Genomic DNA, 17,887 nt, shown 5'->3' with positions numbered 1-17,887 from the left:
TAAAATTTCATAGATTTGTATTTAATTAAGTTTTGCACCATGTTATGAATCTTTAAAATTGCACATTGTTACCGCTGCATACCAAATTCGGGTTCTTGAAGGTTTGTTCATTTGAAATTCCTGAAAAAAACCTTTATCCTAAAATCAACAAAAAAATGCAACTACCTATATCATAAAATATTAAGAGGATACCATTCTCATACTGTTTCCATTCAACGATAAATAGATATCGGCAAATTCTTATGTAGTTATTTAAAAAAAATATTGTTTTCAAAATAAATAAATAAATGTATTTGAATTATATTTATTTATTTTATAGAAAAATACAGTTATTTTGAACATTTTAAAATATTTAATGTATTGAGATACTACAGTATTAAATTAATCAAATATAACTACATTTATTTGCTGGATGTTTTACTTAAAATATGCTAAGCTGAATACATGTTTTTTCTTACACAATACGTATTTACATGCATATAAATTAAATTCTTAAAATAATGAGGTATATTTGAATTATTTTTACCGCCAAATAATACAGGAGTTTGAATATTTAACTAATAATTACTGAAAAAAAAAATTCTAACGAATCTTAATAAAATTATTTTCTTTTACCAAAAATTATTTGACGATAAGATAAACATATCTAAATATAATTAAAATGAGGAACAGTGAATATTTATTGCTACCTGAGTGAAAAGAAGTTTCTTATCTCATCTCAAATTACACTTGGAACATGAATTTATGAATGAAAAAGGAAAATATTTTTGAATAAATAGCGATGATATTATCCACGAGAGTATGAGAGATACAGAAATTTGAGGTGTAGATGCATTGGATGCTTTTGCCATCCAAGCAGACTCGTCTCTTTGCATAGCTTCTGTATGTTCCCCTAGAAACAAAAAAAAAAACAAAAATATAATAAACGTTTATATTAAGAATATTTTTTGAAGAAATCATTTATTTTCAATTGGAGTTTTACTGAGTAAATACCACTATTTAAAAAAATCTATTGAGACACTTGTTTCGATGTATTCCGCATAATTTTCAAACACCGTACATGGTGTTTGAAAATGATGCGGAATGCATCGAAATAGGGGTAACAGTAGATTTGAAGAAAAAGTGGTATTTACTAAGTGATTTTTTTATTAAAATAATATATATTATCACAAAATGATTGCGGAATCAATTTTTGAAAGAAATAATTAATTGTTTTAATACATAATTATGAGTATTCACAACATTTTGAGTGAGTCCAAATCAAGGTCCATAGATTTCTCCACTTTGGAGCTCTATTTACATTTTGACATCTTAGCAAAGAGGGATATCTGGGTATTTACAGGGCTTATGACTTGTCATAGGCTGGTTAAGTGATCACTTTATACACGCACAGTATTTATCATTCTACCCATGGTTTACTATCACACTACACAATTTTTTTAAAAGTCATAATCCGAACAAAAATTGCTAAAAAAAATCTTAAAATCATCTTTATCTGTGTTGAGATTTTATAATGTTAAAATAACTCTTTAGTGGAGAATTAATGTGGAGCTAACTCTAATCAACCATATGTTGCCGCGAATTGAAAACAAGAAGCGATATGAGAATTATGATTATAATGTTTTAGTTCTTTTATTAATTGAGTTTAAAAAAAACTGCTTACAAAAATGCAACGTTGTAGAAATCATTTTTTCCCATCTCTAAGGATGTTGTCATTAAAATCATTAAAAAAAAACAAATTAAGAAATTTAAAAATATTACCACTGTCTATTTTCATTCATCCAAAGTTATGAGAATTAATAAATTAATTATGCATTCATAACGCAAAACTTTTCCATTTGACCCAGATAACTTTTTGTACACAACTTTTTTAATGATTCAATTACAGTTTGAATATTTAAAACGATTTCACTCATTATTATTTGAACAAGAAGTTTTCTGAATTCAGCAGCTGTTACGTAAATTATACCAGTCCAATTACGTCATTGTAATCACTTAATTGAGACAATAACTTACGTAGATTATTTTCCAATAAAATTCCTGTATAATTAATTATTTTATACTTTGTGAAATTACCATATAACATTATTTAATAGAAATTATTGGTAGATATACAGCCATGATTTTTTAATGAGAACAATTGTGTTTTTAAAAAATATTTGTTTGCTAGTAGTAGAAAAAAATCACAACATAGGAATATCGTTGTGATATTTCTGGAGAAAACAATTAAACGAGTTTATTTATAAAATACTGAGTGCAAATAAGTTTTTGGCATATTTTCTACATTTGTTTATATTTCAACTTTGATTTCTTTGTTTACTTTTGTTTCTTCGTAGGTTACAAGCTGTGTGATTATTGGTTTGCTTATGTCATGGTCAGTCTTCATCTATCTCTATCCTTCGCGCGTCTCTTTACCCCCCTTTCTACCTGCATGATAGTCTAAATTCTGTTTGTACAATAATATGCTCCAGACTAGAGTTACAATTAAAGTTTCGTTAATTTTTTTTTTATGAAAATAATATTTTGTCAAATTGTTGGAGAAAAACATAAAATCCATGATGATTTGTTATAAGATACGTTTCAAATAAATAGGTGCGTAGTGTAATTAGTCGTTTTTCTGACATACTCATACACTTGTAGGTAAGAGCAAACCCATTGTATATGTAATTGCCGGATGGTTAAATGCTTAATGGGTTTAGCAATAAAAGGAATTTATGTGAAAACCATTATTCACTTGGAGAGGAACCAAAGCACACAGCTCGAGAAACGGAAAACAAACTTTGCAAGTCACGTCATAGTTTCGCTGTTTATTCCCTTAACTTCCCATGAAGTGATAAAGGAAAGTGGCTTAAATAAATAATGCCTTAGGAAAGGATTCAGAACGGGACATCGAGCGCTGATTTGCGCACCAAACATCCAGGAATTACCCCGAAACGGAAGGAAGCGAGGAAATTATCCCGGCCTACACACGATCTTATTCCGACTCTAAAAACTTGATTTATAACCAATTTTCTTTAAAGCGACAACCTTAGCGTCCCGTTTCTTTGAATTTTGTATATCTTTTTGCCGTCACCAAGGTTGGGGATAAATCTTTTTACACAATGAGAGGGGGTGTACGCTATAAATCGGATTAATTAAGGCATCCTTTACGTCTTACTTTCCGGCCTAATGCTTTATCTAGATGGTATAACGCGTTAAAAATATTTATTTGGGATGAGGCGAAACTAATTTGTCGGGATGACAAATTGTTGGAATTAATTCTGTGGATCCGTTTAATTATTTATTGCTTCACTACAAACTTCACGTCAAAAGTACAACTTTTTCAGCACTACTTTTTTCAACGTGGATAAATTTTGGTCAACTCGAATGTTTTGCAATTGTAGTTTGGCATTTTTTTCATAATTCTACTATATTGTAGACAATTTATTTACTTTTTAGTGGTTTTATTTAACAAATTTATAATATACTAAAAATTAACTTATGCAGAAGAAAGAGATGCTAAAGTAGAAATAAAAATTGGTATTTTATTGAGTCAAGCAAACCTTCAAAGCTCCATGGATTCAGCTTTCCTAATTTAATGGCGAGTTAATTAAGGCTTTAGGAAAACCAAACCTTTGCTTTTTAACCTGTTTAAAACAAAGTAGTTTAGTTCGAACGTGGCCCCGACAAAGACCTCTCTCTCGGGTTATTCAGTAAATGTATTCTTGAGGTGTTTGCGATCTTTGTTTTCTTACCGCTTTATTTATTTTGTTGTATTGCCAAATGTTTAATTCAGAGTTTAAAGAAGCCATTCGGATAATTGAAAAACCAGTAAGTAGTCTAATAACGTTGTAATTATCTTAATGTTCCTCCCTTGTTTAAATGGAACAATAATTGGAATTCCAAAGTTAATTTAGAAATTGGATTTACTTTATTCTTGACAGTGAAAACATCATTCGCGAGTTACTCACTCTTATAGCCTACTTTAAGTACAAACCGTTAATCACATTGCCTTCCGTCCAACTTAATAATGCCAGGAGGGAGGTTAGGCGATAATTCACATAACAAGTCATGCCGGGGTAGCATAATAAAGCAGGAGGTATTCGGGAATTACCTTCTATAACGTGAAGGGTGACAGTATCAGGAGCTATGGCCGGGCCCGTGCAGGTATAGCGACCGGCATCTCCCGATCCCACCGAAGCCACCGTGAGGCGGCTAGATCCAGTTCTCTCAGCGCGCTCGGTCTCCACGGAAATGCCTCCTCTCTCGGCCTATAATACAGAAAGTTTAATCACCCTTACCAGTTTATGTGCTCCTAATTTTATCACTTAAATATCTCTCACAGATAGGTCATATTTTAGAACAAGGATATTAACTAATGAAGATTGATTGAAGCAACAGAACAAGAAATAATACTTTCTGTCTAAGTTATAAATACAAAAAAAAAATTGTTTGATCATTTTATTTAATTACACCAAAACGTTCTTACGTTTATTTTATAGATGTTAAAAAGATGTTTGGTATTTAGTTTAAAATCAAGAAATTAAAATTTTAAAATTAATGCATCACTTTTAATTCAAAATATTAAAAGGTTTATGTAAAAATCAACCCAAAATTGATTTAACGTTATCAGATAATCTGTCGTTTCTGCGTTTTAAAAATACATGCAAGAAATTAATCACAATTGCCCAGTGTATGCCCCTTTCGAGTCAAATTAGCCCCTCGATTGCGGCAAGGGGGCGCTTTATTATTCCGTTGCTCTCTTCATCACGGAGTAAAGTTTAGCAGAGAAGGGGTCGGGGTGGTTTGCAGGGAGCAGATCAACCCATATCAATGTCATCACACATGGACACTATCTGGACGAACCATCAGACTCTTTCAGCCGCGCTGTATGTGCCGATTAAAGCGAGACGCGTTTGCTGTTTTGCGTGAATGCCATAAATAAGCGTTTGACAGATTTTTAAATAAGTGAAGTGAGGTCACACTAAAGGTCAACGGGTAATAAAATTCTGTTGAAGTAGAGATAAGGACAATTTATTACATGGGGTGGTCTACCTCGCAGTTAGCACGTTTGATTGCAGCGGGTGAGACCTTGGGATCAATGTAATAAAATCTAAACTCGTATTTACAGTATTATTTCACCATTCATTGTTAAAAATGTAAAAAATATTTCTGCCTTTTGTAGAGATCATTTAATGGTTATACCGTGTTATAACCAAATTTTTTGGGCCAAGAAGAAAGAAAAAAAATCAGTATCTCAACATTTTCATGATATTTTATTTATCTCAATTTCTAGGGTTACAATGATTTTATTTAATAAATTTTATCTAAAACATACTCTTAGAAAAAGTTTTATACAAGGAAAACATTTATATAATGAAAAATAAAATAAATTAATAAATGCTTAAGTCGTAATTTTTTTTAAAAAAAATGTAAAATAATATTTATTATTATTTATTTAACAGTTGCCTTGAATTGTAAAAACAAATACCTTTACCCTTTCCAATACATGTATATAAAACAAAATGAGACTAATAGATATATAAGTGTTCGCTTTGCGTTGATTTATAACGAATTTAAAAAATATATTAAATTCAATGTTTTTGTCTCTGAAATCATATTTATTGCACATCAATGGTGCAGTTTGTAATAACTCACTCATGTAAAAAAATAATGATAATAACTAATAATTGCATAAAATAATGTATCTTGAATCGATAAATAAATATTAAAATGAAAACAAAGACATCTTTTTAAATTTATTCAAATTGAGAGGGACTACCTTAATGTTTTCGAAGTTACAATGATTAAAGAAAACACTTCGTTTTTTACCACTTGAGTTTTATTATAGACTACATGTTTCAGAAGTTAAACTTCCATCATTAATTTAACCAAAAATACATATATTCAGCTCCTAATAATGATTCAATCAAAAATAAATCTTGGCGAAAAATTTTATATACGGGTTCAATAACTAAAAATATTTCGAAAATCTTGCCCTCCCATATCCAACCTGCATATTATACTAATAATAATTTACATAAAATCCTCGATAACTCAAAATCTAAAATTGATTTATTACAAAAAAGTGGTGTTTATGAAATTTCGTGTGGAGATTGTGATAGAAAATATATTGGCCAAACTGCGAGAAATTTAAAGATTAGAATTAAAGAACATCATAGCGGTCTTGTTAGCAATTATTTTTCGCAATTTGCAAATCATATAATAGATACTAATCACTCATTTCCCTCTCATAAATTAAAATTATTACACCTTGTTCCATATAAAGGCCAAATTATGAATTATCTTGAAAATTTAGAAATACAAAAAAACCTGAATTCTAATAATAATTTATTAAATAATATATTGTTTCAAAATTCTTCGCCATTGCTTTCAATTTTTCCTTTGTTTTCAAACTCCGTTTCTTGACTAACCCCTTCCCCTTACTTTCCCCTCTCCTTATTTATAGAACAATTTTATATTTTAGTTATTATACAGACCTGAATGATGGAAGTTTAACTTCTGAAACATGTAGTCTATAATAAAACTCAAGTGGTAAAAAACGAAGTGTTTTCTTTAATCATTGTAACATGTCTTACCACAAAGTTAATGCCGAAACAATAAATAAAATAAAGTTTTCGAAGTTATTGATTTTATTTTTGCATACCCGCAAATTTATTTAAACTCAAATCGAAAAATATTTTCAAAGTAATATCTCAAACTTCAACAATACAGATTTCTACAAAGATACGCCCTTGATGCGGAGTGGCATTTTCCATATAATTTATATAATACATAAAGTCGCCCAAGGCACTAGGGTTACTTTGTAGGTGACACGATACACCTCCACCTCGACATGTTCTCCTGGTATGTTTTTATCGCGGTGACCCCATCTTGCTCCTGTCTCATCCTGGAAAATCCTTTATAACATGAGAGCAAACAAGTTATAAAGGACCCTTGTGAACAAGGACTAAATCACCGAACCTGATTTTCATACGTCGGCAATGTGACATCCAACATTGTTCTTTTCAGGATAATATCCTTTTGCTGTTTTGCGTGTGTTCTATTGTTTTCCTTTTTATTATCCTTTGAGTGTCAACATGAATAAAATTACAAGACTTTTCTGTGTTTTTATACGCGTGTCAAACACGGCGTCTTCGAGAACTCTTTCTATCTGCTTCGTTCATTTTGGTACATTAAATGTTGTTTCATAGAAATGATGTAACGTTTTGTTAAGTCTCAAATCAAACAGGATATTATGATTGTTATTTTTATGTACACATGTACAATATAAAAAAGGTATTCGAATATTTCACAATGAATAAGTTAATGCCAATAAAAAGCTTTCAAAAATATTTTTCTAAACATTTATTCGGTAAATACTACTTTAAAATTATTGCGACACTCGTTTTGATTCATCCAACATTATAATCATACACCATTTGTAAAAAAAGCCTTTATTTAAGTGGTGTGCCTTTGGAACGTTTAAATATGAAAACGAGGTAGGTGCTGATTCAACTATTTGAAAGTGCATGAAAAGGTTGCTGTAGTCATTGTTATATTTATTATTATTTCTGTGGAATTCTAAAATTCCCCAAATAAAAAGTAAATAAAAATTGCCAACTCTATTTGACGTAAAAAACAGACAATCCTATAAATTCAAAATCTCATCATAAAGATTAAAATTTTTATCTAAGTAACGGATTACCATTCGTCGCGAAATGTTACCGTTATTGACGGTGGTAACCCAATCACCCAGAAAATGTCAATATTAAATTTATACGCAATTATAAGGCACTGAAGGATTCTAAAAATCTAACAACATAAGAGTGTGAATTTAACATATAGACAAGAAAAAATACAAAGATGTAGTGAGGATAGAAAATTAGAGAGATTATAAATCCTCGAAATTAATAGTTAAAAAAATTCCCCTTAAAAGGAAATTTTCATTCACACATCCCACACATGCATTTACCATTACAATGTCCATTCGATACAAACGATTAATACTTTTAAATGTTGGTAAGAAGTAACTGTCGAAAATTTTGTTATGCTTTAGAGAATACAGGACTTACGCTACTAATGAGCAGTAGAAGAGGTCCTTTACCAATATTTCAAGAATTAAATATACATATACATGTATTTTTTTAATTAACATACAAAATCGATTTCTAACATATAATTATACCAAATCGTGCCTTAAACCTTTACCATAACTTACATGTAATACTATTGTAATACAATACATAAGCGCATTCAATTTAAATTCATTTTATCAGAAAATTATATAAAACCATGGTTTTTAACTCCTTCCTTGATGTGTATATAACATAAAATTTAGTCAAGCCTCACACCAGTCTGACGATGTCAGTAACAACGAAACCCAGTTGCTGGTCAAATAAAATTCATGTGGAAAAAATTACTCCGTTATTTTTTATTAAACATATATAGACAAGAATTTCATAAGAAACCTGAAAGTCTTTCAAAAAAATATTACCTGAAAACTTATAGCCAGTCCATCATGCAGCCATTGTACGTTGGGGACGCTCCTCGCCATCACCCTCTGTGGTCTATCCCAGAGGGTGTCACCACCGAAATAGAGCCTGCACTCAAAAGTCACCGTAGATCCTATCTTCACGTACTGCTGCTTGGGGCCGGAAATGGAGGCTTTCACGGAGGCCGTTGTACTGGATGGAAGTGGGGAATCTTTCAAAGGTACTTCTAGAATGAAAAAAATTTTTAAAAATCTTTCGATGAAATAAGTATTTGAATATAATCACAATGCATTTGGAATTTGTACAATTTAAGTATTTTAATATAGTTATTTTATATTACGTTTGGTTGAACATTAAATTTTTATATAAAATATTTAAATATAAATCATTTTTACAATGAAAACGAGAATTCTATTTATTATCAAGTTATTTATTTAATAAGGTTATTTATTGAACAAATTAATATTTTTTCTTTATTTGGAAATATTTTATTTCTATGGGAAATAACAGATTATTCGTAGCTTTTTAAAAAAGAAAAAGCCAAATAACTTTGTAAAGCTAAATGTTTTTTTATCGACTTTTTCAATGAAATTAAATATTATAGATGGCATCAGCACTAGTTACATATAATAAATAAAAAACGTTTAATGATTTATGTATACACATATATGCACAAATATATATATATATATATATATATATATATATATATATATATATATATATATATATATATATATATATATATATATATATATATATATATATATATATATATATATATTTATATATATATATATATATATATATATATATATGTATATATTTATATATATATATATATATATATATATATATATATATATATATATATATATATATATATATATATATATATATATATATATATATATATATAAATATATATATATATATATATATATAAATATATATATATATATATATATATATATATATATATATATATATATATATATATATATATATGCATATATATATATATATATATATATATATATATATATATTTATATATATATATATATATATATATATATATATATATATATATATAAAGTGAAAAATCATCCAACAGGATCAATAAAAATCTAGAATATTTAATAGCTTCATTCATCATTTACAATAAAACGTTTTCTTTTATCACTTAATGGAAACATTATCTGCGTGAAAGTTCCATGAGATTTCAGTAAAGCGCTTCAAATGCATTAAGCCTCTCAGACAATGGAAGGGTTGTAAACGTTAATGGCAGCTAGTTATACGCAACTCAAAGGTTCTACTAAGTCGAACATAGTGCAACTTAAAATCTCTAATAATTTTTAAGTTCTTGGTGATTTTGCAGACAGAGGAAAACTAATTTAATGATTAAAAGATATTAAATTCAAGCTTAAAATTTTTAATTTCTTTGATTTTATCCAATTTTTCCATAATACTTAATCTTTTCTAAATAAACTAATTTAAAAAGATTTAACCATAACTAATGAAAAGAGTGCATGAAAAAAAATTGTTAACAATATTCTTAATGAGTTCATCTAAGTAAATATTATTAAGTGTATCGAACTTTTACTAACAAAATATCATATTGAAGCGCTTAAAAGTTGAGTTTAATGAGAATCAAATCGACTCAACCAGCCTATGACATATCTTAAGCCTTGTAAACACCCAGATTTCAATGTTCTTCTTCGTCATCGTTGAGATGCCAAAAAAAAATGCCTTATTGATTTCAGGACTTATCTGATGTTTTAAAATAACTCATATGAATTTGGCTTATACGATGTCTAGCCAAAATTGATGAATTTGTTTTGATACGACATAGTTATCCATATACTTGAACAGTAGAATACCATAGAAGAATCGAAACATTCTGATATTTTGGACAAGTTACAAAAAAGTTATTTAGCGTAAAGTAACGTTAACTTTTTTTGAGTGACGTAAATGATGCCAAAATATTTGTCCTGTGCTTCCTAAAAGTAAACAAATTTGAATATGCTAGCGAAATACTTTCACGGGAAGAATCCAAAGTTTTTCACACAAAGGGCGATTTTCCATTTCTTTAGGAACCACACGTTTCAAATATTTGCAGTTTGCGGAATGATAGGTGAGTTTTGGAATATTTTCAGTTTCGTGGAATCCACAGTATTTTCAGTTCCAGCATGGTTCGATATAGTCCTGCAGGCTTTACATATCAAGTAGAACAGTTGTTAGCATAGCTGGGTTGAGCAAATTTTCTTTGTTTAACGCTGAACATTGTCCCCATAAATGGAGACACAAAGCACGATAACTGGAAGACAATTTAAATTATTACGTTATTTAAATATGTGTCCGTAAAAAAAATAGGCATTATTTTAAGAAACTAACTAAGCAACCATCAGGCCGCTTCCCGCTGGGGTAAGCAAAGAAAAGAGAATGCCACACCGCTGTGTCTATTTTAAAAAAAAATTGCATTTTCCACGTGCATTGCATTTCCTCAAATATACATACCCATCGATTATTTCAACTACTAGGCAGTACTTGAAACCACAAAAAAACTTGACTACTTTTAAGTATTTGAAAAGCTTGATCAGGTCTAAAGTTTTCCTCGGTATTCCTCTCCGCCTATTTCAATGTCACTCGCCTCATAAATTTGTTTGACGATTCATTCTAATTTGATGTTTAAATTATTATTCAGTCGTTTGGAATCAATAAATTGGTAATTTTTATTAAAAAGCATTGATCAAACTACATTTATAGAAGAAAAAACATCAACTCATCAGATGATACTCATCGACTTGATGAGTAATTGAATTGAACTTTACAGACTTGATGAAAAATAATGCTTGTATGAAACGTGACTTATTTATTTACTTAAAAAAATTAATATATTCTAACTCCAATGGTTATACATTATGATTTTTATCATGTTTATTTTCATTTTATATGTTTGTATATATACCTGAAACTTTCAGCGAGAAGAACCGATTCATCTTGGGGTCGGTGTTAACTTGACATTCGTATTTTCCCACATCACTTATCCTGGCCTTCTTAATCCTGAGAGTCCAAGACTCTGCATCAGGATCATGAATGATGTCAAACCTGGAGTCCGCAGTGAAGACAAGCTTACCACTTGTAAGGATCTGCAGGTCTTTGGTCCTGATCCACGAAACCTGGAAAAAAAAACATTTTCAGCATACTCGAATGGTATTAAAAATACTTGTATATTTTAATCTCCTAGTACATGCATATAAAAAAAATGTTTTCAAAGTCTAAATTATTTATTTTATTTACCTACTACTACGTATATTATTTACCTTAACCTAATACATACGATGAGCTTACCGTATTAAGCTAAATACGTTTGCCCCACAGTAAATACATACATGAAATTTGTTACGAGAAAATTATTCAAACTACCTATAACGAAAAAAAAACAACAAATGTGATGATAATATTTCATATGAAAAATACATTTTACTTATATCAAAGAGATGAAAAAGGGATTTTCAAGGTTTAAGCATTTGCAAGCTCAATTATCTATGATCAGCTGGTTTAGCTGATCTCTTTAAATCTATTTTTTTTAGTTACCCAACGAAAAAATGACTCAGAAATCTAATTACGGTATATGAAACACCACTTGGATCAAATTTTATAATTTTTATTGCCTATTTCTCAGTGTGAGGTGTAAATACTTTTTTGTGATTCAAGTAAGTATGATTCTTGAGTGAAAATTTGTAGTCAAAAACACTCTTAGATCTTTGGATGTTATACATATGCAACGTACAAGCAACCATTCACGTGTGAGTTGGAACGCCATCTTAGGAGATTATTGTTTCGTTGATATATGCATACATGCGTGTAAGTATATGTTTAATTTTAAACTATTTAACTCGGTTTTAATTCGATAAACAACACTTTTTGTCCCTTTCTTAGCAAAGGGTTAAAAATTATAAATTCAGCATGAGTAGATTTTAATAATAAAACTTTGTAAAATAAATTTGTAAAGAAAAAAAAATCGTTTATAAAACCCTGAAACCTTAAAGAAACTCCAGGTTAGTCGTAAATTCTCAGGATTTCGTATTCCCTTCTTAAAAATATAATTTTCTCTCTTGAGACATTTTTTTGTATAATAAAAAAGTAAATATATTCTCATTCTGCCGCAGGCATTTAAAATCAGCATTTTTTTTCAAAGCAATTTCATCAACTATAGAATGTTTAATTTGTTCAATATTAAAAAGTAAATGCAAATAATGAATACTTAAGTGGAAATAATAAACCTTGATTGGATATTTTGACTGGATACTTTTTAATGGATTTCTTTCCTTCATCTCCTCGTCATTAATTGTTCAGTTTTAAAGGAATCACAAATAAAGATTCAGAATAAAATGAAGACCTCAAATCTGTTGTCGTCTCATCAGAGGAGATGATCATTTAGCGACATCTCTGGGCCTTTAAAAGGTTTTTTTACGATCAGTTTAATATTTCATCCCAAAAGGGAACAGTATTACTGCCTATGGAATTCATGAATACAAATAAAAGGATCTTACAGGATATATAATAAACATGGAGTTGAACTACCCATCAAACAATTTAACAAGGTTTTTTTAATGAATTAGAAAAGGTCACTTAATATTTAATCTTTTTTATGACATAAATAAAAGTTTCGTACTCACATTTTTTGTTGAATTGAAAAAACAATTACTATAAAGAATATAATATTTTTATTTAACTTAGTATTTTTGTCAATACCCGTCGATAGAACTTTATCGTACGCGTTTGAGTAAGTCAAATACTATTAATATTGCAGGTGGCTTGATAGAAAAAAATATCAATTTATTAAAACGGGAAAATTAAAAAAAATAAATATAAAGAAATAAGAAATTTTAAGGATCTTTGCTCATGTACTTGGACATTTAAAAAAAAATTATAATTGTGTTTTTTCTTTATTCCACAGATAAGTGAAGAAAACTTTATTCGTTATTTAAAAGCATTTAATTTGTCAAGGGAAAAACTGATAACATCTCTTCAAAGAAAACGTGTGTATTTTAATCGTTTGTTTACGACTTGAGGAGTAATAAACCAAACATAAATCATATTTTCTTCACAATTTTAATGATAGGCTAGGTAACGTATTATGAGGAGAAAACCAATGGAATTTATGGAGATTAGTAAAAATAAGGCTGTAAGCCATTGCTGGAGGTGATTAGGACGTCTTTGTGTACACAAAGCACAACCATGTTTTCATTAACACTCATAAATCTCAAGAAACAAAGCCTTAGTTTCCTTTTTCCGGAACAAGCCCTTTCGTAAAGCCTCCTGAAACACAAGTACCTACTTTGTTCAAAATATTCTCATTTAAAAGGATTATGTTTTATGTATGTGATGATTAAAAATATTTTTACAGTAGCAATATTGTAAATGATCAAAACTAAAATATGATTCTCTGATATCATGGCTAAGGAGTTTTTTTTTAATACCAAAGACACGTTTTACATATATATTGTTTCAGCATTATCAAAGCAATGAGATAAAATTTTAAAACAGGTTTGTTCAGATTTTCTCTTATTCCCAGTTGGAGATTTTCTGAACGTGTCTATTATAAGTTTTAGATCATGTGACGAGACTCATCGATATATTTTCCAAACTTCTCTCTTGATTTTAAATAAAAATAGTTTGAGATAAAAAAAATTGTTGATATTTTATCAGACAAAGTCACAGATGGAATTGTTGATCCTAACTAGCTGACAGGCCATAAACCCCATTTATTCACCATATTCCCATTTCATTTATTTCCTTGTCTCAGTTGAACGAAAAGTAAAAATAAAAAAAATAACAACAAATCCCCGATTTGGTCAAGGGTAAAAAAAACACTTAAAATATCGTCTAAACGTAAAAAAAAAATTTTTCACAATATTTTAAGTGCCCAAATTTTTCTAAACAAATTTTAAATTTTATTTCCCTTAGGAGTTATTGACATCAATTATTTTTCATATTTCAACAAATTTGGATTATAATGTCTTTAAGCCTGGCCATTTATAGGGTTAACAACCTGTCATAGGCTGGTTTAAGCGATCACTTTATACACGTGTTACATTCACCATTCTTTCCATGATTGATTAATTACCATATAACTCAAATTTCGGACATTTTATTTATGCTTCAATTTGATAGATTTTTTTCGAAAACATCTATGTCTGAAATCAGTAAGTTATTTATTATGAAAAAAGCTGCATAAAATTCACGTTAGATTCTTTCCGAATTATTATTGTAGGTATTTAAAATGATGTTGTTTGTAACATAACTGTATTTTATGATTTAACATTCAAATTATGCAATAACTTTTAAATCATTGTTTTATCTGCACTGTGTGATTTTTGTGAGTGACAAATTATCGTAAGGAATCTAAAAAATGCCTTGAAAGAGGAAATAATATAATCCCACACGGTTTCATTGGTAAAACTGTATTAAAAATATTTTTTACAAAAATTTTCCGTGCTAAAATGTTTATAATTTCTGAATTACCAGGGCGGTATCGGATAGCAGGAGGAAAGGAAGAAGCGAAGGGTTCGCTTGTCGAACGGAATATAGTGCCGTCGGTGAAACTTTTTATTGGCAATATTTTTTAACTCCTATTTGTAATTCTAGTCACATACAAAACAAAAGGAACAGGGTGGCAGAAGAGAGAGGTGGTTTGTGTGTTCTCGTAGTGGAAGAGGCAACGGTGGCTACTCTTAGATTAAGAATCGAACGAGACTTGCGAAGAAGCGGAAATAAAGATGTTAATGCTTATCTGCGGCGCAACAAAGTTAAATCGTCAAATCAGTCTTTAATTTCGGGTCATCTAGTATAAATGCCCTTTTTACTTCGTCAACTAAAACCGCTTTAATTAAATTAATAATCCACGATTGTTCCATCGATAGCCCGAGAAAATGCACCACATATTGTGCGAGGAATAACAGTATATTCTAAAAGCAATTCTAAAACATATTTCTTCTTCTTTTTACCAATTACGTACCATATATGAATCCATACAGGAAGTGTGGTTCCTCGAGCGCCCGACGCGGCTGCTGAGAGAACCACGCTCCATCATTTATTTAATTTTCTCCGGACATTTACATCTCAAGTCTACAATTTTTTGCTCATCTATAAATATTGTGATTGGTGTTAACTTGAAATGGTTAAAAGTTAAAATTTTATAAAGGTTAGCTGTTAACTGATGAAAGTGCATCAATAATATCATTGCGTCGTTCAATATAGCAATGCTGGTCTAAACGGTGTAGTGTATTTCTAAGAATCTGTGCCGAATGAACACATGTGGCAAGTTGGCGTTAAAAAGTGCTTTGTGTTCGTCCCTTAAGAGTACTTTACGACCATAGTGTATTCATCCGAAACCCCTAACTTCTCGGGGATAAATGACTGCAATAAAAATGTGCAAAGACAATACCAATCTGAGAACATGTGCTTAAACGGTTAAATTTTATGAAATCGAACTACAAACTTAAATACCTCAATTGCGCCAGCTCCCATTAGTATGAAAGCGAAAGCGGAAAACCTCAAAGACAAAACCATCATGTCGGATCACGGAAGGGCGGCAAAAGAGAATAAATGTGAAGTCCCGTTTGAACTGCTAGTTTGGAAGTTGGAAGTTGGCCATCCACAATGACGAGGAGATCAACAAGCTGCCCTCCAGCGTGACGACCATCGCTCGGGAAGTCGTCCTGCTCAACACCTTGGTCATTCTCCAGCCCATGGGATCAAGAGGAAGGCGTTTTAATTTGTCGGCTCATCTTTTCCCCGCTCCAGACTCGACAGCCCGAGATCGATTGACGACGTTTTAATCCTTTTTTTTATATCATTATCACCATCATCTTATTATTATTATTATTATCCATGTCTTTATAAGCGCCCTTGAGGTAGTATTTTACGAAAATGGCGCTATACAAATTATCCAAATTATTATTATTATTATACAGTTAAAATATATATATATTTTTTAATGTATTTTGTTTTTATCACTAATATGAATCCCACAAATGATCATCTTGCTTTTATTTTATAAATTTCAAATAGTATTATTTTTACTCTTTCCATCAAATGCAGTAACCTATTTTATATCATTCAGAGGGAGATAAAAAAAAATATTGAAAATTACCTTTAAAATTACTTACAATCGTATTTTATGCGATACAACCATATTTTTTTGGGGGCATTTAGTTATAAGGAATACATTTATATATTAAACTCCCACATTTACATACATTTTTATTATTATTATCATTTTACATTTTACAAAGTACTTTATTGTTTTCTCTCACTGGACTTCCTCCACTAAGGACTTTAGTATATTTGCGTTACTGGCGTACGTGGTTGTTTTTTTATACCTCCTATGAACTTATCTCCTCCTGATAGCGGCTTCCAGGTAAACCGAAGTGTTATATCCCTTAGTAGGGGAGGAAGAGGGTGAAATTTAGAAGGGAGAGAAGAGAAGAATAAAGAAGATGGCAAAGTGTTTTTTACCACCGAAGATAATCGAAATCGCTACAGCTATAAACATCGAGCGTTTCATTTAGCTGCTGCTTCAAAATGTGCTTCGAATTATCTGGATCTTTAACACAAATAGGTTTTTTGTGTTTTTTCTGCATGATATTTTTGATTTTCTCAGATAAAAGGTAAAATTTTTATTTTACTGTCATATGCAAAAAAGGACATTAAAAGCAGATATTTTAATATTGTGGATGATCTCAAGCTTTGAATTTTAATAACCATTTTTTATGGTGTTTAAAGTATTATAGTACCTTGATGTGCTTATCGCAATTCATAAGTAAAATATATGCTAATGTAAAACATTTTTATGCATTTTGCAATGAAGTCTATCTTAAAAAAGTTTATTGATTACACATATAGTATAAACTAAGGTAATACGTGTTTTTAGATAAAATTAACTTTCATACGTTTAAAAAATCACATTAGCTGTAATCTAGGATATGAATTCATCTTTTGGAGTAAAAATTAAGGTATATGAAACAAATTATTGTCTACTTACATGAACTTATAAACAGGGCTTTTCTCATGGCCCATAATTGAATGCAAAATAATCAAATCAATTTATAGTGTTTTACATGTTCTGCAAAGTATGCTTTTTACGAAGGAATTATCGGATTAATTGCTTTCAAAAAACTGTTCTAATTTTTCAAAGTTAATTATTTCGAGATATTTTCATCATCCAAAAAAAAGAGGAAGTAATTTTTTTTAAGTATATCAAATTATTATGAAGTCAGATAGATTTGTCAATGTGAAATATGATTATTGATAGTCGTTTCGAGTTCTGACAATCTGAGAAAATAAACTGTTGAAGGTTTATTTTACAAATTGTGTACCGAAAGCAGATTGGTACTTGCTTTG

General features: G+C 29.7%; 1 protein-coding gene across 2 annotated transcripts in view; it reads right to left on the bottom strand.

Annotated features, from left to right (window-relative positions):
• Nucleotides 1-390: 390 nt before the first annotated feature.
• Nucleotides 391-17,887, bottom strand: part of LOC148306141 (uncharacterized) — a 136,967-nt gene continuing 119,470 nt past the window's right edge. For both annotated transcript variants that reach the window (XM_088265556.1, XM_088265557.1), the window contains exons 4-7: nt 11,445-11,655; nt 8,477-8,700; nt 4,094-4,250; nt 391-892 (exon numbers count right to left, since the gene is read on the bottom strand). In XM_088265556.1, coding sequence (XP_088121682.1) covers nt 714-892; nt 4,094-4,250; nt 8,477-8,700; nt 11,445-11,655 — 771 coding nt within the window. In that variant the 3' untranslated portion in view covers nt 391-713. The remainder of the gene's footprint in view (nt 893-4,093; nt 4,251-8,476; nt 8,701-11,444; nt 11,656-17,887) is intronic.

This window comes from Brachycentrus maculatus, unplaced genomic scaffold (assembly GCF_059751285.1).
Source record: "Brachycentrus maculatus isolate JH-2025_06_01 unplaced genomic scaffold, ASM5975128v1 h1tg000250l, whole genome shotgun sequence".
Classification (NCBI taxonomy): Eukaryota; Metazoa; Arthropoda; class Insecta; order Trichoptera; family Brachycentridae; genus Brachycentrus; species Brachycentrus maculatus.
Note: the sequence above shows the minus strand (reverse complement) of the source record. Positions and strands in the feature narration are given on the sequence as shown.